Below are 19,518 nucleotides of genomic sequence, written 5' to 3' on the forward strand. Positions count from 1 at the left end.
ACACAAGAATTTCACTCACATGTACTGTACCAGTATACCTGCACATGTGACGTGATAATAAAAGTGATTTGATTTGATAACTTGAAGCAATGGTGTTTCTGTATGATTTTATTGCTGTTTCATATCACTGTGGAGGAATTTCGGTCCACTCTTCTTTACAATGTTGCTTCAGTTTATTGAAGTTTGGGGGTATTTGTTTACGCACATCTCTCTTACAGTCGCACCAACGGATTTCCATCAGGTTAATTAAGCTACTCCATTGAACTTCTGGAATACTCTTCCCCTGTCAGTGAGGGAAAGTGCAAGTCTCCTTATCTTTAAGAGTCACTTAGAAGGGTGGCTGAGGCTCACGCAAACATGTGATCATGTTTAATTAATCATGCTTTATGTTGGACGTGAAAAAGAGTTAGTGTATTACAAAAAGGGAAACAACTATTAGTGTAATGGGTCAGTGCAATATCAGGACAGTCAGAGCATGTGTGGGGTTTGTGCAATATAACTCATGTGTTTCCGTTGTTGTTATCTGTATTGTCCTCTGTTTTCCACTCTTCTTGTCATTGTTTGTTCTAATTTAATGTGATCACTGTTTTTGTCCTGTTATTGTTGTCTCTGTATGTTTTTACTAACTTGTGTGTAACACCAACCTGCCAGAGGGTCTGCAGATGGAAATTAGCCCAAGGCTATAATCTGTATTAAACTGATGAGAAGCTGTGTTCACCCCAAAAAGCTCCCAGAAATTTGGGCAAATGTCTGTTGTGAAATTTTTAGCCAAACCAAATTGCAGGTCAGTTTCAAGCTGAAAATTATGCAAGTAGTCCAAACAGTTCCTGAGATGCAGAAATGTTTTCACATACACAAAATTCAACGATTGTGCCTCCAAACACTTACAAATGCTTGTACCACAAACAATGAAAACAGTAACTGCAAAGTTGAGACTGAAAAGTGTTACAGTTAAAGTGATAATGTGACAGCTAGCCATTCAGCTGACTCATTGGTGACTGTAATAATTGCAGGTTTCATTATAGAAGAATATCGAGGAGAAGACAGATGGCAGGGAGTCAGAAACGGGGGATGAAAGTGCAAGATGTTGAGGACAGCTTATGAGGTGGCACGCTCAGCACACTAGACATTTCTCAGGAGGGTTGAGGACCCTGTTGTGTGAACGAGGCTTGGGTCTCAGGCGGGGTTGCTGGTTCTTCAGGAATGTGTCATCAGGAAATGAGGAAGGCATGGGCTCAGGCTCTGAGGGTGCCGAGACAGCAGCGGCAGTGGCAGCGGTTGGCCCTTCCTTGGCTGGTGCATCGGCTGGAGGTGCTGTTTGTCTTTCGCCACAGGCTGGCTGGCTTTGGCTTCATGAACTTGAGGAACTGAAACAAACACACTGACATGTGATGTCAAATTGGACACAGCCATCGTGACCTCATCCCCTGGCTATTGCACTCTGTGTGGTGTGTAGTGTGACGGACACCACCATGTTGATTTTTTGGACCCAGAGGTGATCATAATTAGGTGGACCAACCAGCAACATATTTGGGCATGCAGGCACTGCACCTGCCCAAAGTCAAGTCCAAGCCTACAAAAGATACAAAGTCCAAGCCTAAATGGAGGGACGCAGTTACTTGTAACTCTCACAACCCCAAATTCCAACATTGGTTTTGATTAAATGTAATCTTTTTTGTAATTAAACTACGTATACTGTATGCATTTTGTTCATTTCTAAGTTGCATCAGCCAAAATACTGTCTTTAGTTAATAACATTTGAAATGATGAAGGCACTTGAAAAGTAACACAAAATTAGCTGTCTTTTCAGAAAAATACAAAAAACTTTTTGTGAGGGCACAAAACCCTGTTTACTCTTTCCCTCCACACTACAGTACAGCTTACTTACTAGACCATTGCTATTGCCTAAGTTAAAGGCATTCATGAATATCTGGATAACATAAGGAACTTCCATTGGACAGAGACCTTCCATGTTTTTTGAAAAGTACTCACAAAGCTGCAAATATCTGTAAAAATCATTTTTATCCAAACCATGTTTCTGACACAAGTCATCAAAACTACACAAATCCAACCCCTTGATAATTAAACATATGGAGATAAGACCTTGTGTCTTATAATGGTGTCTTAAAACCAGGATCATAGGCAGCCCACCTTAATAATTTTATCTCTTTTTGCAGTTGTAATCATTGAGCATTTTAACCCACTGACTTACTGTTTTGGCTGTGTATTTCTCTGGCTGTGTATTTTAGGGATTTCCCCCTCTTTTCTAATCAGCCAAGTACTGATTGTAATGTGTGCTCATTGAGGATAATTCTATTGTCTTCTATTGGAATGACACCACTGCACTTAGCTGGCCTGCTAAAAAGTAGTCCTTTATGGGAGGGTTGCAACAGGATTGGCTTCTGATGTAAAAACTTTGAAAGCCCTTTGTAACTATAAGAAACAGCCCAAACTACATTATTGGTAAAAAGGCATTACACTGTTATTGTGACAGCCATTCTACTGTTACAGTTGCTAACCAACTGCCAATATGAAAAACAAAAGAAATGGAAGAAATAATTAAGCTACTCCTAAAAACTCTAGGATATGGATGTAAATGTTGCTGGTGTGGTCCATACATTTTTTGTTTTTTAAATCCACATGGAGTGCTAGAGAAGCTGACCCTGTCTTTTAATGTCTCACCTGCACTGGGTGAATGGGGGAAAAAATACAACCCGTTGTTAGTTACTAGTGATGGGATTTCCGGCTCTTTTTAGAGATCCGGCTCTTTCGGCTCCGAACCGGTTCTTCAGGTTGTTTTGTTGCTTTAATCATTTAATCATTAACAATAATATAAAATTATGCAGAAAAGGAATTACTAATGTAAAAAAAAGTGGTTTTATTTATATATGTTTATATATAGCCCCTAGAGACAAAGCACGTACAAACTCCAAAACACATTTCTAGCGTTTACTGAACTTCCAAAACAGAGCTACCCAGATCACTTAAATTACACAATTGAAAGCATGTGTGTATTGTTTGTGTATTTATAGACAAGCACTCATATTTATTCAAATTATTAAAAAAAAAAAAAAGATCATTTACCTGTTATACCACACACCAAATCCGGTTGTTGATACTTCCTGGCTTGTGTAGCCACTAGGTAACAAAAGCTCAACACCGCACCCTAGCATCCTGGAGCACTTCTGTTGTCTTTTGTACGTGATTCTGAGTATGTACGTGTTTTGGAGTTTTTACGCGTTTTGGAGTTTGTACATGCTTAGGAGTTTGTACGTGTTTTGGAGTTTGTACGTGCTTTGTCTCTAAGGGCCACCGTAAATATACTTTAATTATTCACTCCACATAAAATGTAATAAATAAATCATATAATACAAAAAACAACTATTTACATTTTAAACTTTTAACTATTTAAATTTTCAGCTTTTTCCTTTTAAACAAATTTAACGTGAAACAACACAAAACACTATAAATTAAAATATTAAAACAAAAAGAAGATGCACATTCTCTGTCATATGGGCCTGCATGATTTCTGAATCCTTTATCATCTGCAACTGAAACTCCCTGGCTCTCTTTCTCTCTGGCTCTGTTCCTGTGCTACTGCGAGTGTAACTAATGCCCCTCCCCCCTCTGCCCAGCGCAAAGTACAGGCCGCGCGCGGAGTTTAGCGGAAAAAAGGGCGAGAGAGAGGGTGAGAGAAAGGAAAAAAAAACCTAACGGCTCCCAATAAAGAGCCGGCTCGCGTCGTTCACTTCAAAGACCCGGCTCTAAGAGCCATTTCGTTCGCAAACGACCCATCACTCTACTACGGAGAGTTATGAGCATGAAAGCTTCCTGTTCTGCAGAGTGTCAGTCTGGCTAAGCAGTTTGTTTGTGAGTCAAAGCTGTCCTTCCTTTATACAGGCCTTTATAATTAAAATTCATAAAGCAAAATACACAGCAAATGAGCAGTAGAAAATATATTTTCCTTTACAATATAAAGAACTACTTTATTGGTTTGAATCATTATCCAGCAGTTCCAGCAGGAGGCAAGCTGACTAACAGTTACTGCGTAAAGCTGAGGAAAGTCACTGGTGTCAAAGAAATTACAAACAGGCTGGCAGACACAACAGACAGTGCTGGGATCACAATATCAGGCTTTATTTGGATGTCAGGTTTACACATTTGGTTCATTTAGGCTTGCGTGTTAATCAGTGTGCAATTATCTACTGAATATGTGTTTGTGTGTAATTTGTGTTTGAAACATGTCTACATGTTTTTATGCCCTGATCAATCTACAATTACAGCATAACATGAAGTAAAAAACACATTCAATACCAAATAAAATGGCTTTGTCCTTGTTTTTCTACTTTAGCACCTTTTAAGTAAATACTGACTTCCTGGAAAAAAGGACTGTGTGTGTGCACACGTCTGTGAGAGAGGGAGGAAAAATGTGTTTCGGCAAACTAAAAATTAATACAAAATAAAGCCTACTAATAAAGTGGTACACATTCAGAAATCACATACCTCTCCTTTGGGAGGTCTTTGGCTGAAAATATAGATTTGAGATTAAAAGAAAAACTGTGATACAAATGATACTGCATATCTTTGTGTGTGTGTGTGTGTGTGTGTTGGTCCTGCATAGACTGCTTTTGCTTTTGGTAAATTAATTTTCTCCCATAATGACAGGATATGTAGCCCCCTCAGTGCCTTCCATCCAGTAATGATAGTGACCACAGAGGTGTGGTCTGTGAGGGTGTGTTTACATGTACGCTGAAGGAGCTGGTCCTTCTTTCCTCCCATGAATTCTCGTTCTAGCTTTACAGTTCCTTTCTAGCATATCCAGCGGAGGAAGCGCTCAAAGAAGGCCGGCTTGTTCAGCATGGCGTAATCGTCTCCCCTAAAGATGGCTGACGTGTCTCCGAGCGCCACCTTCTTTAGCACCTCCTCATCAGTGTCGCTTCCCATGGCGATCACCGTGGGAACGCCTCCCGCTCTCTTCATGGCGGTCACACCTTCATCCAGCTGCTCTCTGGCTGTGATGCCATCAGTGATGAACACGAAGGCCACCTCAGCATTGCGGCGTGACAAGCGACTGTTGCCCTACAAACACAACATAAAAACAATAATAATAATAATAAAGTCGCGTATCATTTGAGCATTTGTTGCTCCATACTTGCGACAGTAGTGATGCCATAAGATTGTCAGTTATTCAGTGAAAACTCCAGGGAGTCAAAAAGACAACCACTAGGACTGCAAAATAAAATAACACACCAAAATGCCAAAAACTGCAGTACGTCATCTGGCCACATGAGGCAGGCTCTAAAAGTGAGTCAATCCCCACAGACTCCCTTGTTAAAATGCTGAGCTTTACAACAGAGTTAACAATGCTACAACAGAGTAAAAAACAGTTTTGATCTCTCAAGCTGACTTCACTGACTTCATCCTTCAAAGTCTCTGTGTTTAGGTTCATTTTTAAGTAACACAACAATTTAGACATTAAGCACCTTCAGCCATTTACAGTTAGAAGCGGGTGTTGGCTAGCACACAAGCTGCGTGTCACCTCAAACAGCTGGAGGGAGTGGTCTGGACTTCTCAAATGAAAAAAAAAAGTAAGATGTGTATATTTGTTATACCTTAAACACCAGATTGTTGACAGCATAGATGATAGCGCGGCCCAAAGCAGAGGAAGAATCCATGTAGGTGATGCCTGCTAGTGAATCGGAGATCACTGTGAGGTTATGCGTCAGTGCGAACTCCACCCTCTGCTCCGAGGGGCTGCCGTACTGTAACAAAGCCAGGCGGGCATTCCTATCGTCATTTTCGCCGGTAGCCAGGACAAGACGGCGAGCCACATTCTCAATGAACTCTTTGGCCCTGCGGTGGTTCTCCAGCCCCAACCTCTCAGAACCATCCAGGAGGAACACCATATCCACTGGCCGCTGAACACAAGCAGCCACAGCAGGCTCTGGAACAGACACACATACATACATAGCAGGGTGTTCGGTGAGCTACAGCTGGAAAACAGATGCTCAAGAGTCAAAGCCCGCAATAACAACAACAACAAAAATATATATACACATATCAACAACAACATGCTGTAATTCCATGCATGCCAGCTGCAGTCCGGCTCTTTCAGTATTTCTTTGAGTAGCCTTCCCAGATTCTGACCGGCCTTGTCAATAAAGCACTGTTTTAGTTTGCTCGTTGAGTTTATTCTCTTTAGACATTAAAATAAAATAAAAAAATGAATATATCCCATTTTACAGGAAACAAAGTGAACAACGTGAACAATGTTCACATCAGCAAGTTGCAGTCACAGAGCTAAAACAATAACATGACATTGGATTGAAGCCACTCTGTGGTCCTTTTCTTCTAGTCATCTTACTTTGCAAGCCAAGCCACATGCAAAAAAAATCCCCCCCCCGAAAAACATGCACCAGTCAAGAGCACATCATACAATAGTTCCCTCACAGTCGGTGCCAATTCATTTAACCAAACATTAACATACACCATCCTCTGACTCACATACAGTATACTGTGAATTGTGTAAAACCAGATATTTTCCACATGTAACAGCCTTTCACCGACGTGATTCATTCACAGGGGAAAAAACATAAAGGCTGTAACCATGGATACGTGCAAAACAGCAAAAAAACTGTCATCGGAGTGATTCACAGTGAAAATGAGGCTCCATCAACTGTAACCGAATAACAAGAACGGCTCTGTAGACAAATCTGCCTCCAACAAATGCATGACATTCATTTTCCATTTCAATTGAAAATGTTCTGAAATACGTGATATGTACATATTACTAACAGACAGACTCAGGATGACTGTGCCATATCCATAAATGTTTATATTTATATTCTGAGGCCAGAAGGGATCATGAATCCACATTTTGACTGAAGTCAATTCACACAAAGGGTTCTCTGAAAGCTTAGTAAAAGACCAGTTTCATGCAGTTCAGCCCAGGTGTATATTTCACCTGCATAGTTTAAACAATAAAACAATGCCCACAGTTTGAATAAATTCTATTCTTTCTCCAGCAGTAAGCTTATTAGTCAATGGCATCCATAATGGCGAGGTAGCATGGTTAGCATATTAGCATTAGCAAAGTCCTATGGCTTTCGTTGGGTCCCCCATAATGTCCCCATAGACATATTTGAAGGAGTCGATGAACAGCTGGGTCCACTGCTGCCTGTCCGCTCCTTGGGCGAGTTTGGCTCTCTGGGCTGTGTACGCCATGGTCGCCACACCAATCCCATACTGTTGCTCGCTCAGGCCGTTCAGCAGGCTGGTCACACCCTCCAAAGAGGTGGGGACCAATGAGGGGCTGCCTTCCTCGGCTAGTGGCTTCCAGGGGGGTGGGGCTTGCCCCACAGAGATGCCCCCTCCTGCAACGAGTGGGCGGAATAACATTGTGGGCGTGGTCCCACAAACACGAGGCACCAACAGAGCCAACTGAGATGTCGGAGGTACACTGAGTTGCTTGAAAATTCTTAGATTGAGCCAAAAAATGTAATTGCACCAAAACAAAGGAGGTGTAATGATCTCTACTGACCTACTGCTCGCACGGTTTAACAAATTGCAACCAAATCCTAATGCAGTCTAACGGGGCAGCTTAAAAAAGAAGGCAAATCTATTGGTATTTAAGTTGTAAATGGCCACCACTGAAGTGAAATGCAGGGCGATTTGTATAAATAGGTAAAAGTACTTCGATGGAAGAACTTTCAATCAGGCAAAACAAAAAGTAACTTAATTTGAAGCATAGTATAAATGTTATAGGAATAAGTGAGGCTACAACAGGACACTTAGATTTATACAAAAAATCCTACCTGATTTACAAGGCAGATCAGGGCACACGATGAAAGGATCTAAAACAAAGATAGCGAATATGTCAAACCATGAAGAACAAAACAAGATGCTTAGTCCACTACATGCTGCACATAATGAATAATTCTGTGTATTTACCTGGGCAGAGCACGGTCTTGATCTTGTCAATGAACTCCTCTGCCACTAGGTCTGCAAAGCGTCTCATTCCCATTACTATATCTGTACCATTCTTCTGGCAGGTGATGCTCTTCAGACTCTCATTCTCCTCGATCTGCTTAAACATGTCTCCGATACCAATGGCGCGCACGTCAATGTTGGGATCACTTCTACACGTGGTTCACACAAACACAATCGATGAGATAAAAATGATCCTTTTCACAAAAAACGAATCTCAAACCACAGCCCCAGTAGCACCTGCAGAGGTAGGTGAGCAAATCGTTGTCATCTCTGGGGTCAAAGCGTCCGTCGGTGACGACGACGACAGTGACGTTGGCTTTCGCTCTGAGGCTGTTCTTGATCAGGTTGTCGTAGGCGTACTTCAGAGCAGACGGCGTGAACGTACCTCCTGCGATCCACTCCAAACGCTTTACTGCATCCTGAGCGATGGAGATGACAGTATGAGAGTTGTTTGCCGCGGTGTATTATGTCACATCACCACCATTATTTTTACAAAGGCGCTTCATGTCTGACTACGGCCTTGTTCTATAAAAACAATTATGGTAATATGTGCTGAGGTGAAATTATAGGCTGTAATGACACCCAATGGTTTGTTGAATCCCTTTTTTTGTCAGTGCCTTGGTTTTTTTTTTAATGAAACAAGCAAAAGGATGGATGTCGGTAAGAAACTAAGCATTCTACCTTAATTATGATTATAGAGGTTACAGTAGCTTGCAGATCAGAAAGGCACTATCCCTAAATTATACCCTGTTTTATTGTCTTTTTCACTCTTAGTGGAACCATAAATTACAAAATGAACACTCTGTATTATTAAATAGGACTTGAAACTAGCACACAAGACCATGACTTTGACAGTGAAGTGATTTTCAAGGCTATGAGTCAATAGATAAGTGGATATATTTTCCCATAAACATCCATAGAGTCAGATTTGTTTTTGCAACCAGATGAGTCGCCCCCTTCTGGCCATTAGAAAGAATGCAGGTTTAAGGTACTGCTGTGTTGACATCACTGTTCAGATCCAGAAGTTATTTCCATTTTTTTCAGACACACCCTAATGTAATAAAATAGGATAAAGTTTGCACTGACCACATTCAAGTTCAAATTCTAAGCTTCAATTGTGAAGAGGTCTGGAAAAATTACTCTGCTTTTTTAAAATTTGATTTATGATGTCTGGAAAACACTTTCTTAACTAGTTTAAAATCTCAGTACTAAGTTTCAAATCTTCCATCCAACGTGCTGTTGGGTTTGTTGATTAAAGCTTTAATGAAAATGAAATAAATGAGGCGTGGTAGCCTTCTAACTTGCAAGTTGCTTCAGTATTAACTTGAAATCCAAGATCTGAGTCTGATCCATCCCTGGCCTGGGACATGTGCTTTTTAAAAATAGCACTGTCTAAAATATAAAACTGAAAGCTTTAAAATGAGAGCCCCCAAGTCAATGGGTGACATCACAGTGGCTGATCAACCTGTTATATGCAGTGTATCATCGTTTTTATTGTTTTCTGATTTGTTTATAATAAGAAAAACATCATATGTGGGCAGACACTTGCTTTATGATGGTGAATTCCATCTTCTGCAGCTCAGACACTACTAAGCAACGTACTGAGAGGAACATGTGCAGACTGATCAGCCTAGTTCATTAAAAAACATCTGGTGTAAAGAACAATCTCCTCTCTACTCTAAAAATAAACTGACGCATGTGTTTGTGTCCGTCTGTGTGAGACCTTGAAAGCAGCCAATGAATCAATCCTGGAGTCGTTGAGCCGGATGGCCTGGAAGGTTCCATCGTGACTGTACTGAACCACTCCCACCCTAGTGCCTGGAAACAAGCGTGGCTATCTTATTAACAGGTGTAATTGGGAGTTGTCTTGTAAAGATGTGAACTTAAAGCCTGACAACTGTATCTACCTGTGGCTGACAGAGGATCTTTGGCAAATGATCCCAGTCTGCTGATGGTGTTGATGACAAAGTTCTTCTCCAGGGTGAAGTTGGTGAGACCCACGGACTCTGAGCTGTCGATAACAAACACGATGTCCAGCGGTCCGCAAAGTTTCTCACAGTCTAGAGATGAAAACGCAGCACGCTGTGAAGGTCTGACAATCTGACAGAGCAGTCTGGTGTCATGAATGTTTAGAGAGGGGCAAACAAACTCACCACAGCAGCCACACGTCTCTCTGATGTAGTTCATGACGTCACATTCCTGCAGGAAGAGACAGGAAACATCATTAAATCACCATCATGTGTTTGTGCTGACAGAATAAAAGTGTAGTTGGTTGCAATATTCTCACAGTGAGGCCGGGATCCCCCTCAGGGCCAGGATCTCCCTGCAAAAAGACAATGCGAAATATCACACTGCGAATGCAACTACATTATGGATCTGTCTGTTTGTTTTTTTGTGTACTCACATCACGCCCACCTTCTCCTCTTGGGCCTCTTGATCCAGGTTCACCCTGGGACCCTGGCTCGCCCTGTTGGAAGGAAATAAATCACACAGCTTTCCTTTGAGCGAAAGAGAAACTTCAAACTTCATCCGAGGTGCTACTTACTGGTTGTCCTGGAGTTCCTTTAAGTCCAGGTTCACCCTTTTGACCACAGTCACCTCTGGTGCCACGAGGTCCACGCTTACCCTTGTCTCCTCTGTCACCCTGCGTATTATCGGGGAAAATTTCATCACCTGGCCATGTCAGGCAGAAACTATAAGCAGTGTTAACGCATTGATTCTAAGTTACCGGTTCTCCTCTTGATCCCGCATAGCTAAAGCCAGCTCTTCCCTGGTCTCCCTGAGTAGCGATAAAACAAAGAGTCAAAACAAGGAACTGCAGCTATGAAGACAGCTACCACAGAAACAAACGTGGAGAGTCTAACCTTTGGTCCGAAGTTTCCAGGCTCTCCTCTAGGTCCAGCATCACCAGGGTCACCTCTGCTACCCTAAAATACAAGCAGAGTAAATGGAGAGTGGATTAACATATATGTCTTTAAGGGACTTTTTAAATATAGTTCTCAAATGTGACTTTTAACCCACGATTCTTCCTTTCTCTCCTAGTGGGCCTGCTGGTCCCCTAGGTCCTGGCAAGCCAATGTCACCCTGTTTAGAACAAAGAAAAGTGCACATGTAACAAGCTCAAGTAGATTAAAGAGCTCAAGACTGTATAGTATTCAATGACAATGAATCAATGAATGTGACACCGCAGTTCATATTACCTTTGCCCCATCGCTTCCTGTTTCACCGGGAAGTCCCCTCTGGCCCTCAGGCCCACTTTCACCCTGAAAAACAGTAAAAAACGCCCTTCAGCCACCCAGTGGTGGAATAATAAAACCGATTTAAGAGCCAAATCATTTGAGGATATGCGAATAATTCATCACGTAGGTGATGTAAAAGTTAGTGGGACCTCAGACGATAAGACCAACCACAGCGCTGTCCTGGATGATTTAGTAGATGTCAGTGTGACATGTAAAAAAACAAAAAAATATTTACAAAAAAGTCTTGTAAAAATCTTGGAGCCTTTACTGACTGATTGGACTGTCATTTCTGAGGAAACTCTTTTTTCTTAGTCTATCCTTCTCCTTGTTGGCGCAGGTCAGATGCTTATTTGTAAGCAAAAAAAACCTCTCTCAGTTAAGTTGTTGACTGGTCTAAAAGGCTGATTGGTGAGCCACAGCTGAGGCCAGACAGTTCCAGCGGTCGGCTGCTTCGATCTTACTTTGACCACTCGCATCCTTTGCATACTGACTTTCAGTTTCTTCCTTCTTGATGAAGGCTGGCAGTGTTCAAAGTACAAAACAGCATTCATTTCTTTTGCTTATCTGTTGTTTTGTGTTTTGCATGTGTATGTTGATGAGTTGCTCACCTACTGTAAACCAAACCACCTTTAGCTACAAATAAAGGAACCTGAATCTGACATTTACGATTTGTGTCAGTGTGTACATAAAGACATACCTTCTCTCCCTTAGTGCCTGCAGGCCCTTGTGAACCCTTTGGACCATAGTCTCCTCTTCTACCCTACAAACAAAAAAAGGCATGGCAGCTGTGATGCCACATAAAGACAAAGCTCGCAGGAGAACGACTGTTGGCAAATGAAACAGGTGTTCTCACCTTCTCGCCTTGAATACCTGGGACTCCAGAGGTTCCCTAAAAACACACAACACAGCAATCAGCGCCTTGAAGCAGGTGAATGAGTGTGACTTTGTTATTTATGTGGGGATGCATCTTACCTTGTTTCCTTTCTCTCCAGGAATACCAGGTGATCCAGGACTTCCCCTCTCTCCCTGCAGATGAAACACCAGCGTTTAGTCTATCACCTCCAACACTGATCATACTAATTTGACTTCTATGCTGCTATTCTGTCTGTTCGCTTGGGGCTGTGCGATATGACCAAAATCTCATATCCCGATATAAGAATTCTATCGTCCCGATAACGATATAAATCACACAAATGTAACACTTTCTGTAAATTCTGTGAATCTCGGGCAGCTCGACTTGCGGGAAGTGTTTCCAGCTGCGCGTCCTTTACCCGGAGTCGAGTGTTTTAACAGATGCATGAAACTATACATTTTTAGACATAAGTTGTAACAGCCGCCGTTTTCTTTGTGAGTATTTATTACATGGCGAGCTGCAGGGAAAAGCCTGTTCTAACGTTTGAGTCTAAGGTTTATTTTTTAGCACCTGGCGGCTCTTTTTTACTTCTCCTCCGTAAATAGTGACGTGACGTTCTGTATAGAGGCTTCAAAGCTTGTGTCGAGTAATTTAGGGGGCGTTTCCATGATGCGCGTATCGAGGCTTGCTTCATTTATGGGAGGAGCTGAAAATGATGACGTCCGAAGCCTCGCGGCCCGGCTGTACCACGTGACTGGTTCATGAAGTGGTTCGAACTTTGCCGCGAGCTATGACAGCGATATAAACCCCTCAGACTTCATTCAAAATATGGGTGTTTGATGGAGAGTTGCGGTTAGTGAGAGTTTGGAGACAGTTTGGAGGTTTATGAGAGTGAGGAGAGAAAGTCAGGAGAGAATGGAGCCAGCTAAGAAGAGGAGGATGTCCTCCCCTGTGTGGGAACATTTTGATTTTATTCCTCCCAACAAGTTATGTAAATTTCTACAGAAGATGTATTTTCATAATACTGATGGTGCAATAAAACTTATGTTAAGCTGTCTGTACTTTTGTACAAGGTGAAGTGTTTGCTATGTGCCAGGGAGCTGGGATATAACAACACCTCATCCATGCTTAGGCACTACAGAGCTTTGCATGAGAATAAGGGGAACACCGATTGTGGAGCAAGACCAGGTGAGCCATCAAATGTCATGATGATATAGCATGCTGTAATGTTACTAAATGATATAACAATATTATACAACTGTAATAAGTTATGTGTGTGATATTTATATTTGTGCTTTGTTTTTGTTGTCTTTCCTCAGGAGAACAATCTCAAATAGATAAACCTGGTTAGCATGGTGATTGAGGACTCCCAGCCATTTAGCATTGTGGAGGACTAAGGATTTAAAAGATTTGTTAAATCATTAAATCCTAGCTATGTTCTCCCCACTAAAAAGGCCATAAAAGCAGTGGAAATTTAGTGTTTACAGAATAAAATGTGGGCAGGACTGAGGCTCAAAGCCTCAGTGTGTAGCTGTCCATACCTCAACGTTACAAAAGCACAACCACTGTCCACACCCCAACCACACCTCACCTCACAGTAAATGATCATTTCCATTTTAAGCATTTTCCATACTGCCAGTATAAATATACACAGTATACTGCCATCACTACAACATACATGTTTTACACACTCCTTTTGTTGTTGACATTTACAGGCTGTGTGCAAAAGGCCACACTCTTCAAATTCATGCCAACTAATATTTTTACGTCCAGTAGGTGTCCTACTAGAGCAAATGAAGCTTCAAGACGCTTTGCGCTGGGGTGAACCAATTGGATGAAAAGCTTCAGTGCTTCATGAAGCTTCATCTGCCCATCACTATCCGTAAATAATCTGCTCTTTCACGTGATTCAGTTTATTTTGAAAAGTCTCAACAGGATATTGAGCTTTATTGTGAAAGGCTTATGTGGAACATAAACAAGCGGACACGCGATGGTGTTACCGTCGTTGTTGCTAACGACAACGCATAAAAACAGGCGCTTGTCCGTCCGTAGTATGGTTATATTAAATATAAGAGAAAGAGAGAACTTTAGGAAATGAATATAGCCACTACAGTGACCATCAAAACAAAAAATATTGCCGTAAACAGTTTATTTTGCGACACCACGAAACAAACGATAGCATAAAATGAAACGATAGACGTTTTTATATCATCATCTGATATATATCGTTATATCGAACAGCCCTATGTTCGCTGGTACAGAATTTACCTTTGGTCCACCATCTCCGTCTGGGCCAGGCGGACCAGATCTTCCAGGGCGCCCAGGATCTCCCTAAAGACAATTAAGCAGACTTTCATCACCTCTTGAACAAATTATAGTTTTTTTAATTTTATTATTTTTACAGCAGGAGCGACCATCTACCTTGTCTCCATCAGATCCGGGAGGACCACGTTCACCGACATCTCCAGGGTGACCGTCAGGACCCTGCAAACCATCAAAAAACAGACCATAAATAGATAGCATGTAATAATAGTTTTGAATAGTAATCAGTGACGTGACATACCCTGTCACCTGGGTCTCCTTTGCAGCCTGGAGCGCCGATTCGCCCAATTTTACCCTAAAGACAACGACACATACATCAGAAAAGCATCCCATGATCAAAAACTGGGAGCTTCATTTCAAAATAAGAGCATTTAAGGAAAGACTGCTTGAGTCCTACCTTCTGCCCATCTGTCCCGTTGCGTCCTGGGATGCCAGCCACACCCTAATGAGAACAAAGAGGAAACAGATGAGAAAAGCAAATCACCTTCCAGCATTAATGATTATTTAGATATGACGTTAGATTAGACATACCTTTTTCCCCTGAGTTCCAATCTCTCCCTGTAGTCAGACAAAAGTCAGTAGTCATTATATGTATAAGAAACACAGACGTTACTTTCATTCATTTTCAAACATCTCCATAGGCCATTTATAGTTGAAAAAATCCAAAAGCCAAACCTTCTCGCCTTTTAGACCTGGTTCTCCCTACAGAGACGAGACAAAGAAAACCATGTGTCATTATAAAGCCTAAATCAATGTTAAGAGTTGCACTGATGAAGTTGATGGGTAGGCGAAAGTGTGGCTTCTTACTTTGATACCGGGCTGACCGATTGGACCTTCGATACCGGGGTCTCCTTGGCGACCTCTTTCTCCTTTTATTCCTGGCTCGCCATTGTCTCCTTTAGCTCCCTGCAGTCATCGAGTTCAGACGAGAAAACATTTGTGAGGATCAAAGTCCCATAGGTGAAAGTGCTCTAAGCATGAGTGTTTGTGCGTGTGTTAAACTCACTTTTTGTCCCCTGTGGCCTTTTGGACCAGAAGGCCCTTTTGTCTCCAGACAGGACACATTGTAACACTGCGGTTCACAAGACACAAGGAGAGACAGTCAGTGAAGATAAAGGAAGGCAGCTCATAAACTGATCCTCTTCTGATTCTCAGGTGTGTCTTACCTCTACATATGCCAGATGTTTCTGTGAAGACAAAGGAAACAAAACGTTAGCAGTAGCTGTCAGTAGCTGTGACTGTTTATGCGTGTGTGTTTGGAAGTTACCATTGTCTTGATGATTCGATCAATAGTTGGGGTATCTATCGTGACTCTGTTCTGGCTGAAGTTCACAGCTGCATATTCATTCCTGTAGAGGGACACTGGAGAGCTGGCGATCTCCCTCAGCCCAGTCTCCTCTATGTTATTCGATGCTGCCACAGCAAAGATATGGATGCCCTGGTCACGAGCCTCCTCTGCTGCCACCTTAATACCCCCACACGGGTTTCCAGTCACATGACCATCAGTGATGACAACAGCAAATCGGCGGGCCCTGGGGTATGAGGGTGAGCTCTTTATCTCCTTTGCCATTTCTCTGAGGGCACAATCGATGAAGGTCCCTTTACCCAAATAGCTGATTCTCCTCACACCCTGGAAACATAGAAAATCAGAGGCGTTATCATGAAGGATGAGTTACAAAATTTGTGTTATTTTATGTTATTTACAGTGCTTTCAGCAGAAACGTTAAAGGAGAAGCCTGATAAGATGAGGCTTAAAACCTTCCTGTTTTAAATGTTCACAGTTAACGCTGGATCAGGTGACCCTGAATCCTTGCTTAGTTATGCTGCATTCGTCCGAGGCTGCTGGGGGCTTCCCATGATGTGCAGAATGCTTCTTCTTCATTCACTTCTTTTCCCTCACTATGTGTTTATACACCACTCTGCATTTAATCATTAGTTATTATTATTAGTCGACTCTCTTCCACAATGTGGTTTTTGTCTTGCCTACCTCCCCTCAGCCCCAGACAGGGAGGGCAGACGGCTGTGCCTCCCTGAGCCTGGTACTGCTGGAGATTTCTTCCTGTTAAAAGGGAGTTTTTCCTTCCCAGATGCTTTCTCATGGGGAGGGGGTTCTTTATTGTTTTTCTCTGTATTATTGTAGGGTCTTTACCTTACAATATAAAGCATCTTGAGGTAACAGTTGTTTTGATTTGGTGCTAATACATAAAATGAACTTGAGCTGAATTGATCCGTCTCTGTGCCAATTAGGCCAGCTGGCTATTGGACAAAAAGCGAACAGGTGTATTTAAAAGACTCAAGGTTTTTGAGGTGTGCGTCACTCACTGTGATGAAATCATTCTTGGATGCAAACCGACTGAAAACCCTTTGTGTCTGGGAGAAGTGCAGTCCACCGATTTTCCAGGTGATCTGCACGACGTCCCTGAGCTCTTCATCGTCCAAACGCTGTGCAAACTGCTCCGTGAATAGCTACAGCATCAACAACATTACACAACACGGCTGTTACTTTTACTAAATCCAACAATAGGGATTGTTTTAAGCCACAGAGTTGTAAATAAATGAGCAACCTTGATACTCTCCACAAGTGCTCCAGGAGGCGGCTCCTGCAGGGCAATAGTCTCCGACGTGTCTATGGTGAAATACACGTCTATGGGACATTCGTTTTTTTCTAGAAGGGAAAAGATGAGAACACAAAAACACAAACTTAAACCTTCCTTCCTGTTACATCACAGAATACTTGAATCAGACAAATGTTCCATGTTGTGTTAGTGAAACTGTGGCTGTTCAGCTTTGTCGTGCTCACTGCTGCAATCGGCTTTCTGGGCACGAGTCAGGGCTCCAAAGAGAAGAGCGAACAGGACGAACTCTAACCCCACCATCTTCTTCTTCTCCTGTCATTGAGACATTGAGACACACTTTTCAGTTATTGCAGTTGGGAAATTAATTCGGCAACTGGTGGATAAAACAGCAAAGAAAGGCAAAGACAAGCATGATGAGATTATTAAGATGAAAAAAGAAATGATGAGAGAATAGCCTTTAATATATAAAACATTATAAAAACCCTGAAAATGCACACTTCACTATATGAATTTTTTGTATCTGGAGTGCTTTTTTCCTGCTTAAAACTGAACTTATTTTTTTTTTCATTTCTTCATCCAACATGAGTGTCAAACAAACACATGCAGGGACTGTTGTACAGTGAACAAAATGGCTGCCGTGCAGTTATGTAAGAGGTTTGAAAGCATCACATGAGTCAAACTTGTTTTTTGTGTGTCCAAAGACAGAAAAGAAAAGCTAAAAAATGTAATAACTGTATGACTGTGTCGCTGTAGAAACGTAACCCGCTGCTAAACTACAACCAGATTCCATCAAAGTTCAATGAGAACAACAAAACTTGTGCAGGAGTGACGTAGTTCAGTTCAAGCTCAAAGCTACGAGGTATTGACCTGATTATATTCTCAAAACAAAAAGCACGAAACCTCAGCCGTGTTCCTGAACATCAGGGTCAGACTGGCTGCATCTGGAGACCAGAAACCAGGTTGTTGATTGGATAAAAAGAAAGGCACACATTTTTATCACAAACCAAATTCTTTCAAAGGTCTCACTCTACTGCCATCAAGAGGATTTCTCCACTCTCACATAAAGCCAAAGTGGTCACACCAAGGTTAACCCATTGAGGGCAGGCTCAGTGACCTTATTTGCATCACACACTTTACAGCTTTGACGGGACATGTCTCTGCCAGTCAAAACAAATGTACAGAAACCAGTTGCACATTGGGCCTTGTGGGTGCTCTTATGATCTGGGCAGAAGCAAAATGAAAGAAGCTAAGAACTCTATTGTCCATCACTCCATTTAAACTAGGAGCTCCAGCTAAAAATAATGTCTGCAAGAGCACCGTATGAAAAAACGCACACTAACGGCGCAAAACAGGAGAAAACAGCTTCCGTCTGAGAACAAAGAACTTTCAACACAATTTCCAATACTACATGTGTCATTCATATATGTCACTCTACACAGCTCAGCTGTTCTGCCGGTGGAGCTCGTATCTGTGAAACAAAATGATTTTCCCCCCACCAGCGCTGCTGAGTGAGTTTTCATACAGGCCTACATTTTATTTTAATGCTGGAATATCAGCCAGAAACTCGTCAGCGACGCGCTTTGCTGCGGGTCCCTCTAGCGGACAAAAGGCTGTGAGCTGCGCAGGAGTCCTGCAGCTTCTGCAGATGTTCCTACTCCTGTTCCACTGCCCGGGCTACGAGCGAGTGGGAGCTCTCACAGCTTTAGAGCTCAGCGCAGGTGAATATCGTGCAAAAAACCCAGAGATTACGCAAATATACAATCCACTCTCTGATATTTTTATTTGTTTGTTTAAAGTTTGTGAGTTCTCAGAGAAGGTTGACGCTCTGAGAACTCACAAACTTCTCGCCTGAGACCTCGAGTTCGCACAACAGTTTTCGTCGGCTGAGAAAACACCGTCATTTCAGCTCGTAGGACTAAATTACAAGACACAGAAGGAGAGAAGAGGGAGACAGGCAGGTTCACGAGAGAGACACGGGGGGAGAGCGAGAGAGAAACAGAGAAGCAAAAAGAGTCTGTGCGTAAAAGTGCAGCTTACCCAAACTCTATACAACTTCAGAACCTCGTCAGCAGCTTATCTTTTGATTATCTCCTCATCTCCACAGGGGGGGAAGCCGAGAGAACGAGTGATACAGGAAAAGCGAGTGGGAAATGACACCCTGGATGCGCGTTTGCTTCCCGCAGAAGAACCGTCCGTTCGCCCGCCGATCCAACCCCAGCTACGAGCTCTTGAGCCCTCCTCCTTCTCCCAGCTCAGCTCAGTGCGCAACGCCGTCCGCTTGGAGGCGCCGTGGCTTCGCTGGAACCCGTGTGTGTGCGCGTGCGTGTACCAAGTGCCTGCCGTGCCAACAGGTGGTCGTTTGCCAGAAAGTGATCGCCAGTGTTTATATGTGCTCTTTATTTCTGTTAGCAGAGACGGGTCTTCCAGCAGACTCTGCATGAATATTGAAGATACTCATTATTTAGTCGGAGGAATAATCACACGTGGGGCATCGGCTTTCACCGGAACGTCACACCCAAAAGGTGACATTGTTTATTGA

General features: G+C 42.4%; 1 protein-coding gene across 3 annotated transcripts; it reads right to left on the minus strand.

The window, feature by feature from the left end:
- Window positions 1–4,116: 4,116 nt before the first annotated feature.
- On the minus strand, window positions 4,117–19,215 carry col6a2 (collagen, type VI, alpha 2). Of its 3 annotated transcripts, XM_085139590.1 has the most exons (32): window positions 19,017–19,215; window positions 17,204–17,291; window positions 16,968–17,068; window positions 16,726–16,869; window positions 15,671–16,033; window positions 15,570–15,590; window positions 15,410–15,475; window positions 15,211–15,309; window positions 15,079–15,105; window positions 14,935–14,961; window positions 14,801–14,845; window positions 14,645–14,698; window positions 14,503–14,565; window positions 14,350–14,412; window positions 12,201–12,254; window positions 12,082–12,117; window positions 11,926–11,988; window positions 11,190–11,252; window positions 11,011–11,073; window positions 10,854–10,916; window positions 10,718–10,768; window positions 10,535–10,633; window positions 10,394–10,456; window positions 10,277–10,312; window positions 10,143–10,188; window positions 9,897–10,049; window positions 9,713–9,807; window positions 8,227–8,408; window positions 7,951–8,138; window positions 7,815–7,853; window positions 5,613–5,944; window positions 4,117–5,079 (listed from the first exon to the last, which is right to left on the minus strand). In XM_085139590.1, the coding sequence occupies exons 2-32, from the start codon at window positions 17,277–17,279 to the stop codon at window positions 4,810–4,812; spliced, it is 3,045 nt and encodes a 1,014-aa protein (XP_084995716.1). In that variant the 5' UTR covers window positions 17,280–17,291; window positions 19,017–19,215; the 3' UTR covers window positions 4,117–4,809. The 3 variants fall into 3 exon arrangements, with proteins under 3 accessions (XP_084995716.1, XP_084995715.1, XP_084995717.1); XM_085139589.1 differs by lacking the exon at window positions 19,017–19,215 and having other exon boundaries at window positions 7,951–8,135; XM_085139591.1 differs by lacking the exons at window positions 4,117–5,079; window positions 5,613–5,944; window positions 19,017–19,215 and adding exons at window positions 5,992–7,373; window positions 17,880–17,898.
- Between the last annotated feature and the right edge of the window lie 303 nt (window positions 19,216–19,518).

This window comes from Neolamprologus multifasciatus, chromosome 18, assembly GCF_963576455.1.
Source record: "Neolamprologus multifasciatus chromosome 18, fNeoMul1.2, whole genome shotgun sequence".
In the NCBI taxonomy this organism is placed as follows: domain Eukaryota; kingdom Metazoa; phylum Chordata; class Actinopteri; order Cichliformes; family Cichlidae; genus Neolamprologus; species Neolamprologus multifasciatus.